A 17,703-nucleotide genomic window follows, 5' to 3' on the forward strand; every position below is an offset into this window, starting at 1 on the left:
GATTGCATACCAATGGAAAAGTCAGGAGTCAGTACTTAGAATCTAAGAATTATGCCGTCAGAGAGATTATAAGCTCTAATTTATATCAAAGGCTTTTACAGTGAAGGGTCACAAATACTATTTTATCCCTATCAAGAGAAATAATAATGATGGCTGTATGTATGAGTTTGGTATTACTGGAAAGCATCACAGGGTAATTCCTGTGTGTATGACTTGAGTTTGGATCTGATGAAGGCCAGGTATCACCAATAATGGAGCACTACTTGTATTAAAGAAATTTCACTGTTTGCCTCAAAACACTGACAGTATTCTTCAACAAACTGGATTTATGGATGTGGGTATTGTAGGGGGATATGAAGAGAAGTTGATATGGTGTTGAATGATGTAATGAGCTGATTTTTGGGGTGGGATGGGATGGAACTTCTTTCTGCAGCAAATATGGTGTATTGCTTCTAAGCATAGTGATTGCATTCTATTTTCCCTTCAAACATAGTGAATGATTATCCATTGGGTCTGTAGCTTTCACAATCATAATAGTTACGTTCAGACGGGAGCCCTTAACCTTGAAGTTAGGAAACTTCGAGGTTAGAGCTTGTAGTTAGGGACCGTGAAGACGCACTCGTAGTTAGCAAACCTCGAGGTTTGCTCGATGTTTCGAGCCACGAGAAATCTTATGGTTAGCGCTCTAACCACGAGCCGCGGGGGGTCCCCACTCATAGTTAAGCACCGTGTGGACACAAAAAACAACGAACTCGAAAAGAGTGACCTCGCCGTAAACTCCAGCCCCCACAATTTCCCTCTGCTTCCGGGTCAACCTCCCAAACGTACACCACAAATACACTACACGTGAAAAACCTATGACGACACAACAACATCATCTTTTCTTCCCATGCGCTTGATCTCTGAAACTGAACACGTCGAACTCGCTACTGTATTCTATATTCTTCTCCGACGTTATAAAAATATTTTCGACGAATATCTTCATAAAGGCATAAAGTCTTCAGTGCAGTGCTATCTCTGCATAGCGTGACAGAGAAAAAGAGTACCTGTAAGCGAGTCCGACAGGGTTGGACTAAAGAATAAATAGGCGCCTTGTTAGCAGTGTGGGCTGAAACTTCCGGTTTTGTGGTTTTAACATCGAGTGGGACCCACTCGTAGTTACGGGGGGCAGAAGCTTAACCTCGAGGTTTCGTAACCTCGAGGTTAAGATTCGTCGTGTGGACACACGTCGTAGTTAGGGGGCAAGAGCTAAACCTCGAGGTTAGGGCCTGCCGTCTGAACGTAACTAATGCTTTAACCCTATCATCTTTTTTTTTTCTATGACGCCAACTTGTAATAGCTTAATCTTTCACCAGATGCCTTTTCTTTTGTTGTATGTGTTTTGAATGTTTAGTCTAATTTTTGAGCAATAGTTTGCAGCTTTTCCCCCTGAATACTGATGGCAGCTGTGAGCTGAATAACAAATTAAAAAAATAGTGGAAAAGTTGTATGATAGTATGATATTCAGCCCTTGAAATTCCTGAACATCAGGTCTACATATCTTTAGGTTTTTTTACAACTCGAGTGGAACATGTAGGCCTATGTACTTGTGTTTTTCTATAAGATTGTTGCAAGTCCATTTGCATGGATATTATTTTCACAGTATTGAGAACACTGCATTTATTTCATTCACTGGAGCTATTTTTGGAGTCTGGATCACTATCGGCATGACAAAGCTCCCCCTTGTTGCAGATGCTGAATGGATTTGGCTGTGGCAGTTTCCTGGCGTTTGATTCGGTGTTTTCTGCATACATACATTAATGGAGTTGTGGCTCTTTCCCAGCTCGAGCTATGATTGTGTTCTGTCCATGGCATAGTTTTCATACAGATTTGATGTCGAATGGTGTGCTACTCCATGTTTGTATGCAAGAGCCAAATGCTTTTCCATCTGTGATGACCTGAATCTAATTTTGGCCGGAAAACCCTCTAGTGGGCCTGTCTCTCCGAACTCTTATTTTTAATGTGAATTGTTTTTGTTGTTTTTTTAATCCTCAAAGGAAATGAGGTATACACAGTGAACTCGAATCTATTGTTTCTGCAGCTCCCGTTTCAAGTCAGTGTTTTCCAGTTCGCTTGTGGTGTGTACATCCCGCAGTCATGACGCTATTTGCCAAAACGAATCAGCAGTCGCACTTGTCTTCGAATGAACTAGGCGACGGGAACCTCTGGCAGTACATTGTTACGACATAGATGTAAGAACTCCCGGTCAAGTGCAGTTAACCCGCCCTGCATTCCCACAAGAGCTACCAGGAGAAAGTGTGCGTATTAATACCCTGGAGACCGACTCTAACAACAAACTTCGTGGGGGATTGGTGTGACTACATTGGGGCAAGGGGTGATGCGCTTGACATCCTCGACTCACTTCCAGCTGCTCTATGTTTGCTGTGTGTAGTGCAAGCGACCTTTGACCTTCTCAAATTTCTGGCTGTATTGACAATTATCATGCCAGTACTCTCTCCGAGCTCAATTTGACTTGAGCACAAATGCAAGGGGAAATCTACTTTGGATCACAATTTTCATATCACTGCCCTTTCTGCAATGTGTCTATTCCGAAGTGAATGTTGTGAACTTTGACCTTTATCAAACTGTATCTGGGTCACACACTGTTTGTGATCATGACCTAAAAAACAAGTGCAAGTCCTACGGAGGCCACTCGTGCCATCATCTTTTCTCTGTTGTGAACCAAACCGAACTGTCAAGGAATATTTTCTGTTTACCCTTGGGGGAACGATAGTTGTCATGATTCGAGAGGAGCCACTCGTTCGTGAGGGAGCCCTCGTGCGAAAGGGGAGAGGGGAGCGAAAGCGTCGCTGGTCTGTTCCAGGCTTCTCTGCCCCAGCATACGTTAGGTCCTGCTTCCCTGGTGTTGGCCGTGCGCGAGGACGCGTATCGCGGTTGAGGCACAACAGCAGTGGAAATATACCATCTGTTGTAAGTAATTAAGTCCTTGTTTTTCCTTTTTCTGTCTTTTTATGCCTTTTGAGTGATATTGAAGTCTTTAAGAGTGATATGAATTACTGATGATTTGTGTTTGGATATATGTGACCCTGCACCTCAAAACAAACAAAAAGTCGCCCGACATGAATTTTTAGTTAAGACCATATTCTAAAAGAGTAGATTTTAAGCTTTAAAATGATGTATAACTCAAATCAAATGGACTCTCCTAACCTATCTAAATATTGGAAAGAAAGCACAAACTCAGGAAAAGTGTGAACTGAGAAAAGAGGCTCTGAAGTACAGTGTCTATTCAAGGGCTTAATCTTTACCACACTGTGCTGGCTGTGCGATGAATGGGACAAAAATTAGGAAGTAAACCACCAGAGTAACAACAATGAAGAAATTATCAGATTAAATTGAAATTAAGCATGCCTCATTAACACATTCTGTCCATAATTAAGGCCAACTTCCAAAGCAGTAGCACTTTCTTTTCAAAATTTATTACAGTTGAAAGTGAAGAGTGTGGACAAGGTTTTTCAGAAATGAAAAAGGGATTCTAAAGGCCCACCTAATCACACTATTCTACCAAAAATGTTCGAGATAAACTGCTAAAAAAACGCACTTTCCTGCCCGTTTTATGATACCAAATTTTAGCATAATGTAGAAGAAGACCCGCTCTTTCAAAAAATATGAAAAAGTCAAGTTCGGCTAGGTTGACCTATTTCCCTTATTTTCAGTCCTCACGCAAAATCAGTGTGTGCGACTTTATGTTCGTTTTGAGGTGCACGGTCACATATGTGTATATATGTCAGTTATTTCATGGAAAGCTGTTTGCATAATAAATGTCATTGTTGTGTGTGTGTGTGTGTGTGTGTGTGGGTGTGTGTTATGTGTATGTGTGTGCCTTAAATTCCATACAGTACAGCAACACAGCATGCATGAGTCTAACATACCTCATATAGAGATCCATTGATTTGTGTGTTTGTTAAGTGCTTGACACTGCTAACCTTTTTGTCATGTATTGTGAAATAATTCTGACATAAGGAAATGTGACCATTTCAAAGTCAGCAGCTAGAAAAAAAAAGAAGAAAAAACTAAAAATTGAAACTTTTGTTCAAGTTTTTTTTCCCCTGAGCCAATTGCAGTGAGCTTATTTACAATTTCTTGGATAAGATTATTGATGTGAATTTCCCAACATCTCCAAAATTATTCATTTGTCCTTATTTCAGCATTAGTTAGCAGAGCACAAAATTTACAAAACATGTAGATAATCCATGCTTATAATAACAATTTCTTTCAATGCATCTGAAAGAAAAATGTCATTATACTTATATCAGCATTAGTTAACAGAGCACAAAATTCACAAAAAAATGCAAACCATTAGATAACCCATTTTTATAATGTGATAACTTTCCCAAAGCATCTAAAAAAAAATGCCATCTTACTCATTTGACTATGATGTAACTTTTAAGGCACCTGTTTGCTGTATATATGTAAAGTGCAATTGTACATTACATTATTCTTTACTTCAATAAATGGAGTAATATCAAACAAATAAAAGAATGATTGGAGCTCCATCTAAAATGTTCAAAAAGGATGTAAAGTGATGGGAGTATAAACTAGAGATTGGAGACATGTAATGTGATAACATCATCAACAACTCCAGTGATATGCTACACTTTTTTTTATGTGGACTTCATGAGAGATGGAGGCTTATATTTGAAAAGGAAAAAACATAAAATGTTATATCTGTTCAGCTGCTCTGATTTGTCATCATGGATATAAGTTCAGTGTAGCAGGGCATTGGTAAGAGGAACTTAATCTGAAAACAACAACAACAACAAAGGTGATTTATGAGATGATTGTACAGTCCTGAGGAAAAGTGTGTATCTGCAGAGGAGACCCTATTGTCTAAGCTTTTGATTTGCTATGACTGTAGTATCTCTAAAACTGTAATTGTCATCATTATAGAACTATGTTACCTCCAGAAATGACTGAATGTATGTGTGTGTGTGAGTGTGTGTTTATGTGTGTGTCCAAGCATGCATGCATCTATTTTCATTTGTTCATGAATGTGTGCAGGTACATATCATTTTGTGTGGGAGTGTATGCACATTCTTTTTTTTTTATGCCTCCGCCACGAAGTGTCGCGGGAGATATTATGTTTGCAAATACATGCGCATGCATGCATGTCTGTTTGCTGTTGGAGGGGTGCCAAATTTGTCATGTGATGAAAACATTATGATCACAAGTTTAGAGCTTATATAAAGGTGACAAATACAATCTTATAGTGGTATTTTTTTTGTTTAGTTATTAAGCCTTTCCAACTATAAAAATAGCACAAAGCCAAACAAAACTAATGCACTGATAATGTTCTTTCTCAAGAATGTTATTACAGAGATATATCCTGAAAGATGAAACCAATTAATGTAAGAAATATATACCTGTACCACAATTCAATGTGGTGCCAGTTCAATAGTTTGTTGATCATTTATCCTGGTATCAGGACCTTTCTTTTCTCTATCCCCCTCTCTCCCCCTCCCCCTCCCCCCCCCCCCCCCCCCCCCCCACTCACACTATTACAGGTCATGTGCTTGTCCGACATTTCATGGTATGCGCTGGATGTCTTTTCCTTCCAAAATGTGCCAAAAGAGTTACAGTGATCATGATTATTGACATAACTTCTTCTCGTGATGAAAATAATGATCATGCAGTGAGCAAGATTTATTTTCATATTATTGATTGTTGTATCATTATAATTGCAATTGTACTACTACTGCTACTCCTACAAACACTGTATTTCTTTTTAGTCATATGGCAGTGTGGTGTTCAAAGTATTTGTCAATATTTGCTTATAGTCATACAGTTTTAATCAGTAAGTTTCCTTATCAATATTGGAACACTTCGACTGGTGCAGTACATCGTGAACCAACATGAATACCAGATAAGACTGTGTGATTACTTCAAGGATAACTAAATTTTCCCAAATGGTCCCTTTGTAAATCATTGCATATTGGATACTAACATTGAATTCACACTTTAAGTTGCGATGGAAATAGTAACATTGATATTAGGTCTTTGTGGTTACAGACTGAATGTTTTTCCAGAAAACCCATGTTTCACCCAGATTGACCCTGATTATTTTTCCACATGCATTACCACTCCTCTTGCTGCTGGCTGTATGTATGGCACAGTGCAAAGTAAACAGATCAACTTTAATATAATTATTAACTTTGTTTTTGCAATTATGAACTTGTTTGCATACAATGGCAATTCCCCATTGAAATAGTGGAGCTGAAAGAGTTAAAGTGAGCAAAGAGTAAGCAGTTTGTTTTCGCATGAAGAGAATATGCACTTTGACATCCAAGATTTCAATAAAATGTATTTTATGATGCGAGATGATACTGATGTTTCACTATTATTGTATACTCATCTCATAATGTATTGGCTGGTATAAATTATTTCTTTGATAGAAACAAGGTGAAATGTATCTAATATCTTTTGTTGAAAAATGAAAATACAATTTTCATTAAGTGAAATCAATTGAATGATATGAACACACTTTGATGCATGTGATATATAGGCCTATCAAGTAAACATACACACATGATAATTATATATATATATGCACAGTGAAAAGAGATTTACTGCAGTGTCATTTGATTTGGTCTGCATATACTATAAATATATGTTTGTGATGCCTATTTCCTGGCCATACAATAAATTTTCTGTTTCCGCAAACAGACTCTTGCCAGTATATCTGCCTACTTTCAGGTCCTTTAAAGGGATAGTGTAGTATTGGTTGAGGTGAGGATTCATCTTGTAACTTTTTGCGAGATGCTTAGAAACCAGTTTATGAAATGTTAAAGAGCATATGATTCTAAGAGGAATTCAAAGTTTATATGATTAAAATCAGTTTTGAAATGGCTGATATCAAATAAACAAAGTAAAATGAAGTGATCCAAATAAAGGTGGGATACCTCAGCCATATGAAAACCAATTTTCATCAAATAAGTATATCCCAATATGCCCAGGGTTGTAGGAGTGAAACCCCTCCAGGAACTGGGTTTACATATTTTCCATTCCAAATTATCCTGGTAGCTGAACTTGTAACCTGATATTGAGCCAGAAGGTGGCTGTAGTTAACCGTCATGCATGAGGTACAACACAAGATCGGAAAGTGGAGCTTGGTGTCATTTTCTTTTGCTGTACAGTCAGCAATTATACCAATGTTTAAAATGTATTTGAATGATGATTTATGAGGACTAGCTGATAGTTTACTAAGATAATGAAAGGGTTTTCATTTTCTCTTTTGATTTGTGTTGTCCTGCCGTGCTCGTCCAACTCATTCAGTGTTTGTATGTCGTGGGAACTTGTCTGCTTGCTCTGTCTGTAAAATGTGAGCATGTGGTGGTAAAGCATAAGGAAGAAAACCCTGCCAGAAATGAAACCATATTTGATTTAGAAATATCACCTTTTAAGGATTCTTTTTTTTTTAATTTCTGATCTTAGTCTCATACAGTTTTCCAGACTTAAAAAGCTTTGTAGTGACATAGATGTTGCCACCCCTTGTTTTAGAATTAACCTGCCACAGATGTGGTGTAACAATTGCTTACCACTTACAATCTAGTACAGTTGTTGGAGGAAAGTTTCAGGATGGTTTTTAATCAACATGCAGTGAAGCATGTGGAAGTATATAGGGGAAATTTGGCACTTACATGCTTTTTGTGAATTCAAAACCCCACAGGACAATGCTTCTGAAAAAGTAAATGGTGTTATTTTCTAAGCTGGAAATTAGACTTTGTAGTTTGGTCGAGAGTAGTATTAGAAGATTCATATTTAGATAAATATTGAATTTTCTGTTTTTCAGCTCAGTCCAGACTTTTGCAATTTTCTCAGCCTCATTGTATTGGCCTGTAGTAGGGTTACATGATAACTGGTCACATGTCAATCATATGAAGAGTTTGTTTGCAAAAACCGATAAGTCCATTTTTGAAGATTTTGAAGTACGGTCTCTGTCATAAAGTACAAAATAATACCTTTTAAATTATATATTGGTCATTACATATAAAGGTGTATTTTTGAAGTTATGGTCAATTGAAGCAGAAATTTTCTTATTATTCTCTCTATTATTCTTGACCTTTAATCGCAAATGTCTCCATTTGGCAAAAATGGACTTATCGGTTTTTGCGAACAAACTCTTCAATATGTAAATATTGAATGCTGTGTATTTGTCTTGGGTAAAGGTTGTGTTTTGTATGTGCAAAAATAGCGGTGATGATTAACAAGTAATTTTGTGTACCCCTGATAGATGAGACAACTGTGATTAACTTTTTTTATCTGCTACAGTGTAAACTTCCTCTTTTTCACATTCTTAGTCCACAATACATGAGCACTTTTGGAAAAACATCCTGTTTTTCAAAGCCATGTAGCTTTTTATAGAAGCATTTTTAGAAATGTAGCACAGCAAAGCTGTATAGAAAGTTGCAAGCTGTACTGTGATGTAAACCATATGACAAATGCTATGTTCTCTGGCATACTCTGATTTATCGATCAGTTTGTGCCTTTGAGCGAAATTTGCAAATTTGGCAAGTCGTCTTCTGAGTCGGGCGTGCGAATTTGGACACAAAAAGACTTGAGAATTAATGCAAATTAGTATGATCAACCAGAAGAACAAGTATACATCTGTTTCATTAAACCATTTCCCTTTTTTCAACCATTTCTTTATTTTGTTTTTGTTTTTTGGGAGTAACCTGAGTAGGTGAAAGCTGGTCCAACCCAGTCACCTACCATGATGTATAGAATTAAATTTTGTAGTAAAACACATGGCAAAGAGTTAACCATGGAGAATATTGAGAATATTAAAAAACTATAGCAGAGTTGTGGCAAGCAGTTGAATTACATGATAATTTTTGTTTTGTTTTGGATATTTCACCCATTTCAAAAGCAATTTTCATCAGATAAACGTTGAATTCCTCTTAGAATTACATGCTCTTTCATATTTCATGAGAGGTTTCTCCTCATCACACGGACAAAAAAAAAAGGTTGGAAACGGGTGGCATTTCATGAAGGAACTTGTCGGATAAAATGTCCCATAAGTCAGTTATATCCGACAAGTTCAGAGAAATCAGCCAATGAGACTAAAGAGTTTCTCAAAAACTTGTCGGATATAATTGACTTGTCAGATATTTTATCCGACAAGTTCCTTCATGAAACACCCCCCTGAAGCCCCATCACAACCAGAGCTAGATTATCAGATGAGGGAAAAAAGGAATTAATAATAATAATAATAAAAAAGGTAGAGCGTTGGAGATCAAGTCTAATCTGGGCAGTTTAGTGTTGGATTTTACTCAATTGAATGTGTTTGAAAATCTAGATGATTCTAGTTCCATTATAATCTGATGTAATTTGTTGTTTGTTGACACCCACTCTTTCTCCACACGCCATACATGATTTTGAATGTGTGGGGAGGTGTGCTTGTTTATGTGGCTTTAGAGTGCCGGGATCAATATTCTCAATTTGTGCAAACTGAACAGATTTCACCATGAAAGATTGAATCAAGCTATGTAATTACGGCTATATTACCACCAAAGTGACTCAGCAAAATGTGTTACAAATAATTTTTATATTTGATTTGTGCATATCAAACATAGTCTGGATTTCAGACACATTTATGCTTTTCCCAACAGATTTTCCAAGCAATTAGAACCAAGATATTGTTTATCAAAATATGCATTTTAAGTCAGGAGTGCATTTTGTACATTGATAGATTTAGATGAATTTATAGTGGATTTTGTGATTCTTTGGCCTCTTTGCAAATACTGTAAAACCAGATGCAGCGTGGAATTTTCTCAAATTGGAGGTGACAGCCTTTTTCAGAGAATTAAATTTTCATGAATTGCCACTGGCATTCAATGCAGAGTCAAAAACTCTTACATGCATTTTGATTTTGTTAATCTTGGCTCTCGTAAAATGCGTGAAATTAAAATGCATGCGAAAATTTCTGGGTTTACGAAACAGTAAGAAAACTTGGCTTATGTGTTGGGTTTGCAAGTGAAGGCTGAAATACAGTTCAGTAACTGTCATGTCTGCAGCATAGACTATCCATTATTCTATGTTTGTATTTTGTGCCATTGCCAAGACACATAATGTGGACTGTGGCATTGTAAATGTGCTGTTTGATATTCCAACGAGTTCTGTGCTGCCTTGGTGTGCATTATGATCAGTGTTGCTATTGAGTATTTGGAGCTCATATTGCATTGAGAAACAGAAATCACTTCATTGGAAGTTAATTTGCCACCTTGTAATATCTTCCTGGGTTCCAAATCGGCGTTTTTGGATATGACATTCAGGTATGTAGTTGGCATTCACCCCTCTTCTTTCCATTCTATTCAGGTTTCAACCCACAAGTAGACAAAATTACATCGAGTTTACCTTTAAAAAACTCACAGATGGGGATAAGGATGTAGTGAGAGCATTTCAAGCAGTGTTTTCATGCTGTAAGATACCAGCAAAAATTGGATTCTTCTCACAATTCACACCAGTCTGACTTACCCCCCCCCCCCCATTGTAGGTGTACCGTGACCTTTTTTTTCCCCCCCCCCCCCCCCCCCCCCCCAGATTTTCTGATTGGAATACTGTACGAGCTGAAATTTTCGCGGTGGTTTTATTTTCGTGAATTTCGCGAATCGCCTTTGAACCGCAAAAATAACAACACGCGAAAATAACAACGCGCAAATAAGTATCAAGTTCAGTTAGACCCTCACAACCGCGAAACTAACAACACGTGAAAATGTCCTCCAAGTAGCAATTCGCGAAAATATCTGTACGCGAAAATTTCAGCTCGTACAGTAGACTGTAACAAGGAATTACTGTATGCTGTGTGTTTCTGCTTGCAAGATTGGGGACAAAATGTGAAACATTGAAATTAAAACTGTGTGGGATTTTTTTTTCTTTTCATGGAAGCAACCTAAGAGTGGACTTGGACCGGCTTAATTGAATAATGCAGTATTGTCCTATTATAATGAATACTAGTATAACAAAATTCTTGTTACAACGTACAATGTAGTTACAAAACTCGGGTCTCAAAATTGTCATCTATAATAATAAATATCCATATATACTTTATTATTCAGCTGTAAAGAAATTTCGATATAACGAAAGAAAACTGCTGGTTCCAAGGACTTTGTTATGAGGGAAGTTGCCTACATCTATTGCAGGCACAAAGATTAAAGGTATTATTTACCATTTGCAGATGAAACAAAAACCCAGCTTTAGTGCTTCAAAATAGTTCTAAGATGTGAGTTAGGGATAGAAACAACCAATCTAAAAATGTTAATCATTATAATTACTGTTAAGTATTGTTAAATATACAAAATGTGAACAATAGTTGCAATAGAATTGTTTCTAGAATAAACCATCTACAGTTATAGTTTTTGGAGAAAAATAGTGATATCTCCTTGTATTTCAGGCTTTATTGTGAAATTTGTATATGGTTGGATGGTTTGTGATACAACTGACCTACACATGCATCAAATAAATGTGATAACTTGAACATTTTTAAATCACTCCTCCCAATGATAAACAGTACCTTTAAAAAGTTTACTAATGCGGATTGAAATATGAGTGAGAGATTATCATCATCTGACCTGTGTACCGATAGTGATAAAAGAAGACCAAAGTCTGGACTCCAGGTTCTCCTGAGGTCACAAGCAATAAATAATGGCCAAGATTCAGGGCAGAAATCAAAGATTATAACAGTATAGTTCCCTCATTGAGAAAAATATTGTTTAAGCATTCAAGTTTACGTTTTCCATTGGCACTGCATAGGATATGGCAGGTTTGAATATTCACTTGTGAGTGTGCGACTGTGCTGCCTGTACTACCTGTGCACAATTGGCCAACAAATCCACTGCATGAAATACAATGTATCGCTATGTTGTAATACTGTAAGAGTTGATATTTTCGTGAGGGTTTAATTTTCGCAAATTTTGCGCTTCACTTTTGGGTCATGATTCTAATAACATAGGCAAAAATATCACCACACGCTAGGGTATAATTATGTACTAGTATCTTTGTCACACGTAATTGCCTCAGTGTCAAATTGTGAAAAACAACATCTCCCCCAAATGTCTATGACCTCATTATCAAAAATATCTGTACACAAAAATTACTGTTTTTGCAGTAGTTGAATTGGCAACTAGCCACTCCTTTTGTGTGGCCAGGAGCTGAGGAGATAGAATTTAGACACTGAAAAGAAGTCCTATGACACAAATGGTGACATTTCTGCAATGATCTGAGTATTCATATTGCAAATTGTGGCAACAAATTTCATGTGAAAAAAAAAAGAAATCACTCTCTCCAATATATGCAATCTTTAATGTTTGACTTGGGCTGTGGCACGATTGGCAAGTAACTTTCTCTTGAAGTGTAACTGTTGCAACACACAAATACTTCCTTTTGTAATGCAACTGCATGGCATATTGCCTTCAAAGAAGAAAATTGTTGACTCTGCTATGTGAAAAGGAATAATTCTTTATTTCTTGGTCCATCGATATGATTCTTGGGTGCAAATAAAGTCCTGATTCACAAATATACTATGTTTGAGAAACATAGGCCACATACAGCATTTCACTTGCACAAGCAGGAGCTGCGGCTGCGGAATGTTTTTAGGGAAGAATCTTAAAGTTAAATCTTTGGAAATTGACGTTCATGTGTGTTGTGATTTTTTTCTGATTTTTTGTGGTCAATTTTTTCCCCATTTTTTTTTTTTGGGGGGGGGGGGCTGCAAGTTATTTTCCCTCTTCTATAGCCCTCTTTCTTTCATCTCCCAACCACAATTTTGTTTTGTTTTTTTCATATTTTTTCCTTTTGTGAGTAGCTGGCTTCCACTTATCATTTGTTTCCCCTCCTGACTAGTCTTGTGTCTAAACACCCTCTTTTATTAGCTCACCTGAGCCAAAGGCTCAAGTGAGCTATTGCGATCGCCCTTCGTCCGTCGTGCGTCGTGCGTCGTGCGTCGTGCGTCGTGCGTCGTCCGTCGTCCGTCGTCCGTCGTCCGTCGTGCGTCGTGCGTAAACTTTTTACATTTTCATCTTCTTCTTGAAAACCCCAAGACCGATTTTCATCAAACTTGGCAGGTAGCATCCCTAGGGGGTTAGGAACTCAATTTGTTAAAATGGGCACCGTGCCCCCCCCCCCCCCCCCCCCCCCGGGGGCCCCCAGGGGGGCCCAAACCCCCCAAAATTAAGGAATCTGTAAAAATCTTCTTCTCTAAAACCAGAAGTGATAGAGCTAAGTTAATACTATGAGTTAGTACATTGATGACTGTAGTTTCAAGTTTGTTCATGGCAGAATCAGGGGTGCCCCCCTTGGGACCCAGGGGAGGGGGGTGGGGAAGGGTTCTAATGGGGCCTAAATTGTACATTTTCATCTTCTTCTTGAGAACCCCATGACCCATTTTCACCAAACTTGGCAGGTAGCATCCCTAGGGGGTTAGGAACTCAATTTGTTAAAATGGGCACCATGCCCCACCCAGGGGGCCCTCAGGGGGCCCAAGCCCCCCAAAATTAAGGATTCTGCAAAAATCTTCTTCTCTAGAACCAGAAGTGATAGTGCTTAGTTAATACTATGAGTTAGTACATTGATGACTGTAGTTTCAAGTTTGTTCATGGCAGAATCAGGGGTGCCCCCCTTGGGACCCAGGGGAGGGGGTGAGGAGGGGTCCTAATGGGGCCTAAATTGTACATTTTTATCGTCTTCTTGAGAACCCCATGACCCATTTTCACCAAACTTGGCAGGTAGCATCCCTAGGGGGTTAGGATCTCAATTTGTTAAAATGGGCACCATGCCCCACCCAGGGGGCCCCCAGGGGTCCCAAACCCCCCAAATGAAGGAATCTTTATAAATCTTCTCTAGAATCAGAAGTTATAGAGCTGAGATAATACTATGAGTGAGTACATTAATGACTGTAGTTTCAAGTTTGTTCATAGGAGATCCAGGGGTGCCCCTCTTGGGTAGGGGGGGGGGGGGTGGTTGGAAGGGTCCAAATGGGGGCCCGAATTGCACATTTTCATCTTCTTCCTGAAAACCTCATGATGGATTTTTGTCAAACTTGGCAGGTAGCATCCCTAGGGGGTCAGGATCTCAATTTATCAAAATGGGCACCATGCCCCACCCAGAGGGCCCCAGGGGGCCCCAATCCCCCCAAATTAAGGAATCTTAAAAAAAAATTGGGCCTTTATTGTACATTTTCATCTTCTACTTGAGAATGCCTGGTCAAATTTTGGTAGAGCTGTGAATAATTTAGGTTAGTGACTGCGTGAAAGGTGAACTTGCGATACTCAGGTGAGCGCTAGACCCGCGGGTCTCTTGTTGTACAAAATGAGGGAAATTTCCAAAACAAAAACAAAGTAACATCCTATTGTGTTGGGGATCGTGATTCACATCTTTGTATTTTGTTTTCTTCCCAGATACTCGCATTGAATCATTCTTTAGAAAGCTGTTCAAACTGTGAATTAAATTAAAGGGAACGCAAACCCAAAGAGCAATGTGGATTGAGTGAAAGCAGTAACATTAGTAGAACACATCAGTGAAAGTTTGAGGAAAATCGGGCAATCGATGCAAAAGTTATAGATTTTCAAAGTTTTGGTGTTGGAACTGCTGGGTAAGGAGACTACTAGAGGTTATGACGTATGAGTGGAATTCAATAAAAATTCATTTTTCATGAAAATTACACATTCCATCAACTTGATACTGACATATGTTAGGGGTATCACTTATTCCCCCTGCTTTCTGAAAGCGGTTAGTCAAGTACTCTTTAATTTTGCTAGAAAAGTGAATTTTTGTGGAATTCCTTTCATATTTTCTTCAGATTGTTGTCCACTCATACGTCATAACCTCTAGTAGTCTTCTCATCCAGCGGTTCCAACACCAAAACTTTAAAAATTCATAACTTTAGCATCGATTGTCCGATTTTCCTCAAACTTTCACTGATGTGTTCTATTAATGTTAATGCTTTTACTCAATCCACATTGCTCTTTGGGTTTGCATTCCCTTGAACCCACCAAAACATATATAGGCCTACAGACATCTTTCAATAGCTTATATCTTTGAATACAGGCATCTATAATATTGCATCTTTTACTGTTGCGATTTGCCTGCATAAAGATTCTTGCAGCTGTTTGTGCTCGTATAAAACCGATATACCGACCATATGTTATAGGCCCCAATGTATTTTTTTACCCAGGCAAGAGTATTCCCAAAGAAGCAATAAAAACACAAAAGTGACAATTGAAAAATGTTACAAAAAAACTTTTAATTGTCAAGTTAGCTTTTAATCAAACTGTTAATCTGCTTGCAGTTGAGATGCAAGGTTTGTTATGAGGAATTTCAACCAATCATGGGCTGTTTCTTTTTTTTGAGGGGGGGGGGGGGGTTTGAATGATTATGCAGAGAATTTTGGTTTCATGCTTGCTGTGCAAATGAAAGTCCACCGTAACGGTAGTGAAAGTCAAGAATAAAGAGGAAGCGGAAGAAAAGGTGGGGGGGGGGGTCGTCTTAATTAGGTCATGTGATCCTTCGCTTCACAAAGGATATCCTGGAGATACCCTGGGTGCTATCACCCTGGCTCTGGCCTACCCTGGATGCAGGGATCACCTTTTGATTCTTCTCCAATTCTTGCTCATTTTCTCAGCCGTTATATACATCTCCGATACAGGGGGATCCAGTTCACTGGAGAATATTGTAGAATAGGCCCTGTAACCAGCTCTACCTTTCAGAGATATCGGTGAATAGGTCAATGGGTAGTCAATAGCAGTGGCAGAGGGGTGCTCAATATGTATACAATGTCTAAACGAAAACAACACTTGAATTTCAATAGGTTCGTGGTATCGTAGTGCATGATATAGATAGATAGATAGATAGTGAAAGTTAATGGCAGATAGCAGCTGCCATTCTGTAGTGGAGGCCGGAGCATGTGGTAGGTATGCCTATCGTAATATAGTGATGTTTGCTTGTTTTCTTGTAAGCTTGTGAAGAGGCAGTTGGTTTCATGTGGACAGAGAGCTTGATGTAAAAGGAAATGTTAACTTGTTATTCTTGAGATTTCACTAGTATTGTGTGATCATGATTCCACTTTACAAGACTTTTTTTTTTTCTCTCTCTCTCTCTCTTCTCTTCTCAGATCTTTCTACCTTGAGTAGTTAAAGGTCTTGTTTACCTTTGGGAACAGTCATTTTAAAAATGTCAAGATATCACTTTTGATGCATATGTGTAGGTCAGTTGTATCACAAAACATCCTACCACATAAAATTTTTGCAATAAAGCTGAAAATATATGGAGATATCACTAATTTTCTCATTAAACCATAACTGTAGACAGTTTAGTCTGGAAACATTTTTATCATAACTGTTGTTCACATTTTGTATGTATTTAACAATACTTAAAACATCGATTATACTGGTTCAAATTTTTACTTTGGTTGTTTCTATCCTTAAGTCATATTTTAGAACTATTTTGAAGCACTAATGCTGGGTTTTTGTTTCATCTGCAAATGGTAAATTATGTCTTTAAACTTGAAGCAAGAGGGTAGGGCCTACTAGGCAATGAGGAAAACTGTGTCTGGGACATTTACCAGGATTGCTGGAGAAAAAAAAAAAGAGAAGGGAGAGGTAATTGATCACCATAACAGGCCATGACCTTTACCCCTTGACCTCAGTGATACCCTGGGGCTCCAAACGAATCTCTCCTGAGAGCGTCTGGGGGCAGCTATTTTTGGAAACAAGCTTGGGTGAAGGCCACTGGCTTTAGAGAGAAATTCTGTGATTTTTTTTTTTTTTTTCATGGAGAAAATCTGGCAAGCTACACACAAGATCAAGCAGTGCAGAGCTAACTGTGTGTATCCCTGTGTGTCTGAGTGTGTGTGTATGTGTTGTGTTGAGAGTGCATCGAGTCTGTGGGCTGTGTGTGTGTGTGTTGTTGTTTTGATGAACTTCCAGTGTACGTGGAGAATCTCACATACAGTTAGGAATACATGAGCAAAGAACACGTGCTTCAGAAAGTTTCCTGCCAAGAAGCATGCAGTAGATCTCTACACTTCGAAGAATATTTCCTGCGCAGCTGCGCACATGGGTTGTTTACAGCTTGTGGAAGCGTGGTCTGTGCATCTTTTCTTCATCAAGCAGAGTTTCCCTTATTCTGGACTGACATTTTGGACCCGCAAAAAGTTGAAAGTGCCAACATAAAGACGTAGAGTCTATATTTTGGACTGATGTAAAATTACTGCAGAGAGAATCTTGCGGATCAAAACTGTACATTTTATAGACATTCAGCATTTTAATACACTCTTATGCAGTTGAGTGTGACTAGGGCAGGATTATAGGCAGTGAAGCGGACTTTGCACCCTGAAGGTCAACATATTCAGGCTGAGGTTGTCTGTTTGTCAAGGGGACTTTACCTGCAGTTTGCTTACCTCGAAAGCAAATTTTGAGCGAAAACAAACTTATGCGTGTGAAGACTCGCGATGTCGTACTTTCATCGATTTGTGACATCCACCTACATCGGATCCTCTCTCCCCTTTTGAATCTTATCTGCCTACGAATCATCGGCTGTTAGCTTTTTTCAGCAGGGCTCTCTTCGTAGCCTTGCGACGGTGGCTGATTCATTACACCGCCTTAATCTGGGAGACGAGGGAATCTCTTCTCATTTATGAGCTAAGTTTTTGCTGGT

At 38.5% G+C, this 17,703-nt stretch overlaps 1 protein-coding gene across 1 annotated transcript in view; it reads left to right on the top strand.

The window, feature by feature from the left end:
• The first annotated feature begins 1,541 nt into the window (after positions 1 to 1,541).
• The window catches only part of LOC139716766 (5'-AMP-activated protein kinase subunit gamma-1-like), a 110,248-nt gene continuing 94,086 nt past the window's right edge, over positions 1,542 to 17,703 (top strand). Inside the window, exon 1 of the mRNA XM_071628302.1 lies at positions 1,542 to 2,970. Coding sequence (XP_071484403.1) covers positions 2,779 to 2,970 — 192 coding nt within the window. The 5' untranslated portion in view covers positions 1,542 to 2,778. The remainder of the gene's footprint in view (positions 2,971 to 17,703) is intronic.

This window comes from Diadema antillarum, unplaced genomic scaffold (assembly GCF_040938485.1).
Source record: "Diadema antillarum isolate AM-2024a unplaced genomic scaffold, OU_Dant_1.0 scf00000069, whole genome shotgun sequence".
Lineage (NCBI taxonomy): Eukaryota > Metazoa > Echinodermata > Echinoidea > Diadematoida > Diadematidae > Diadema > Diadema antillarum.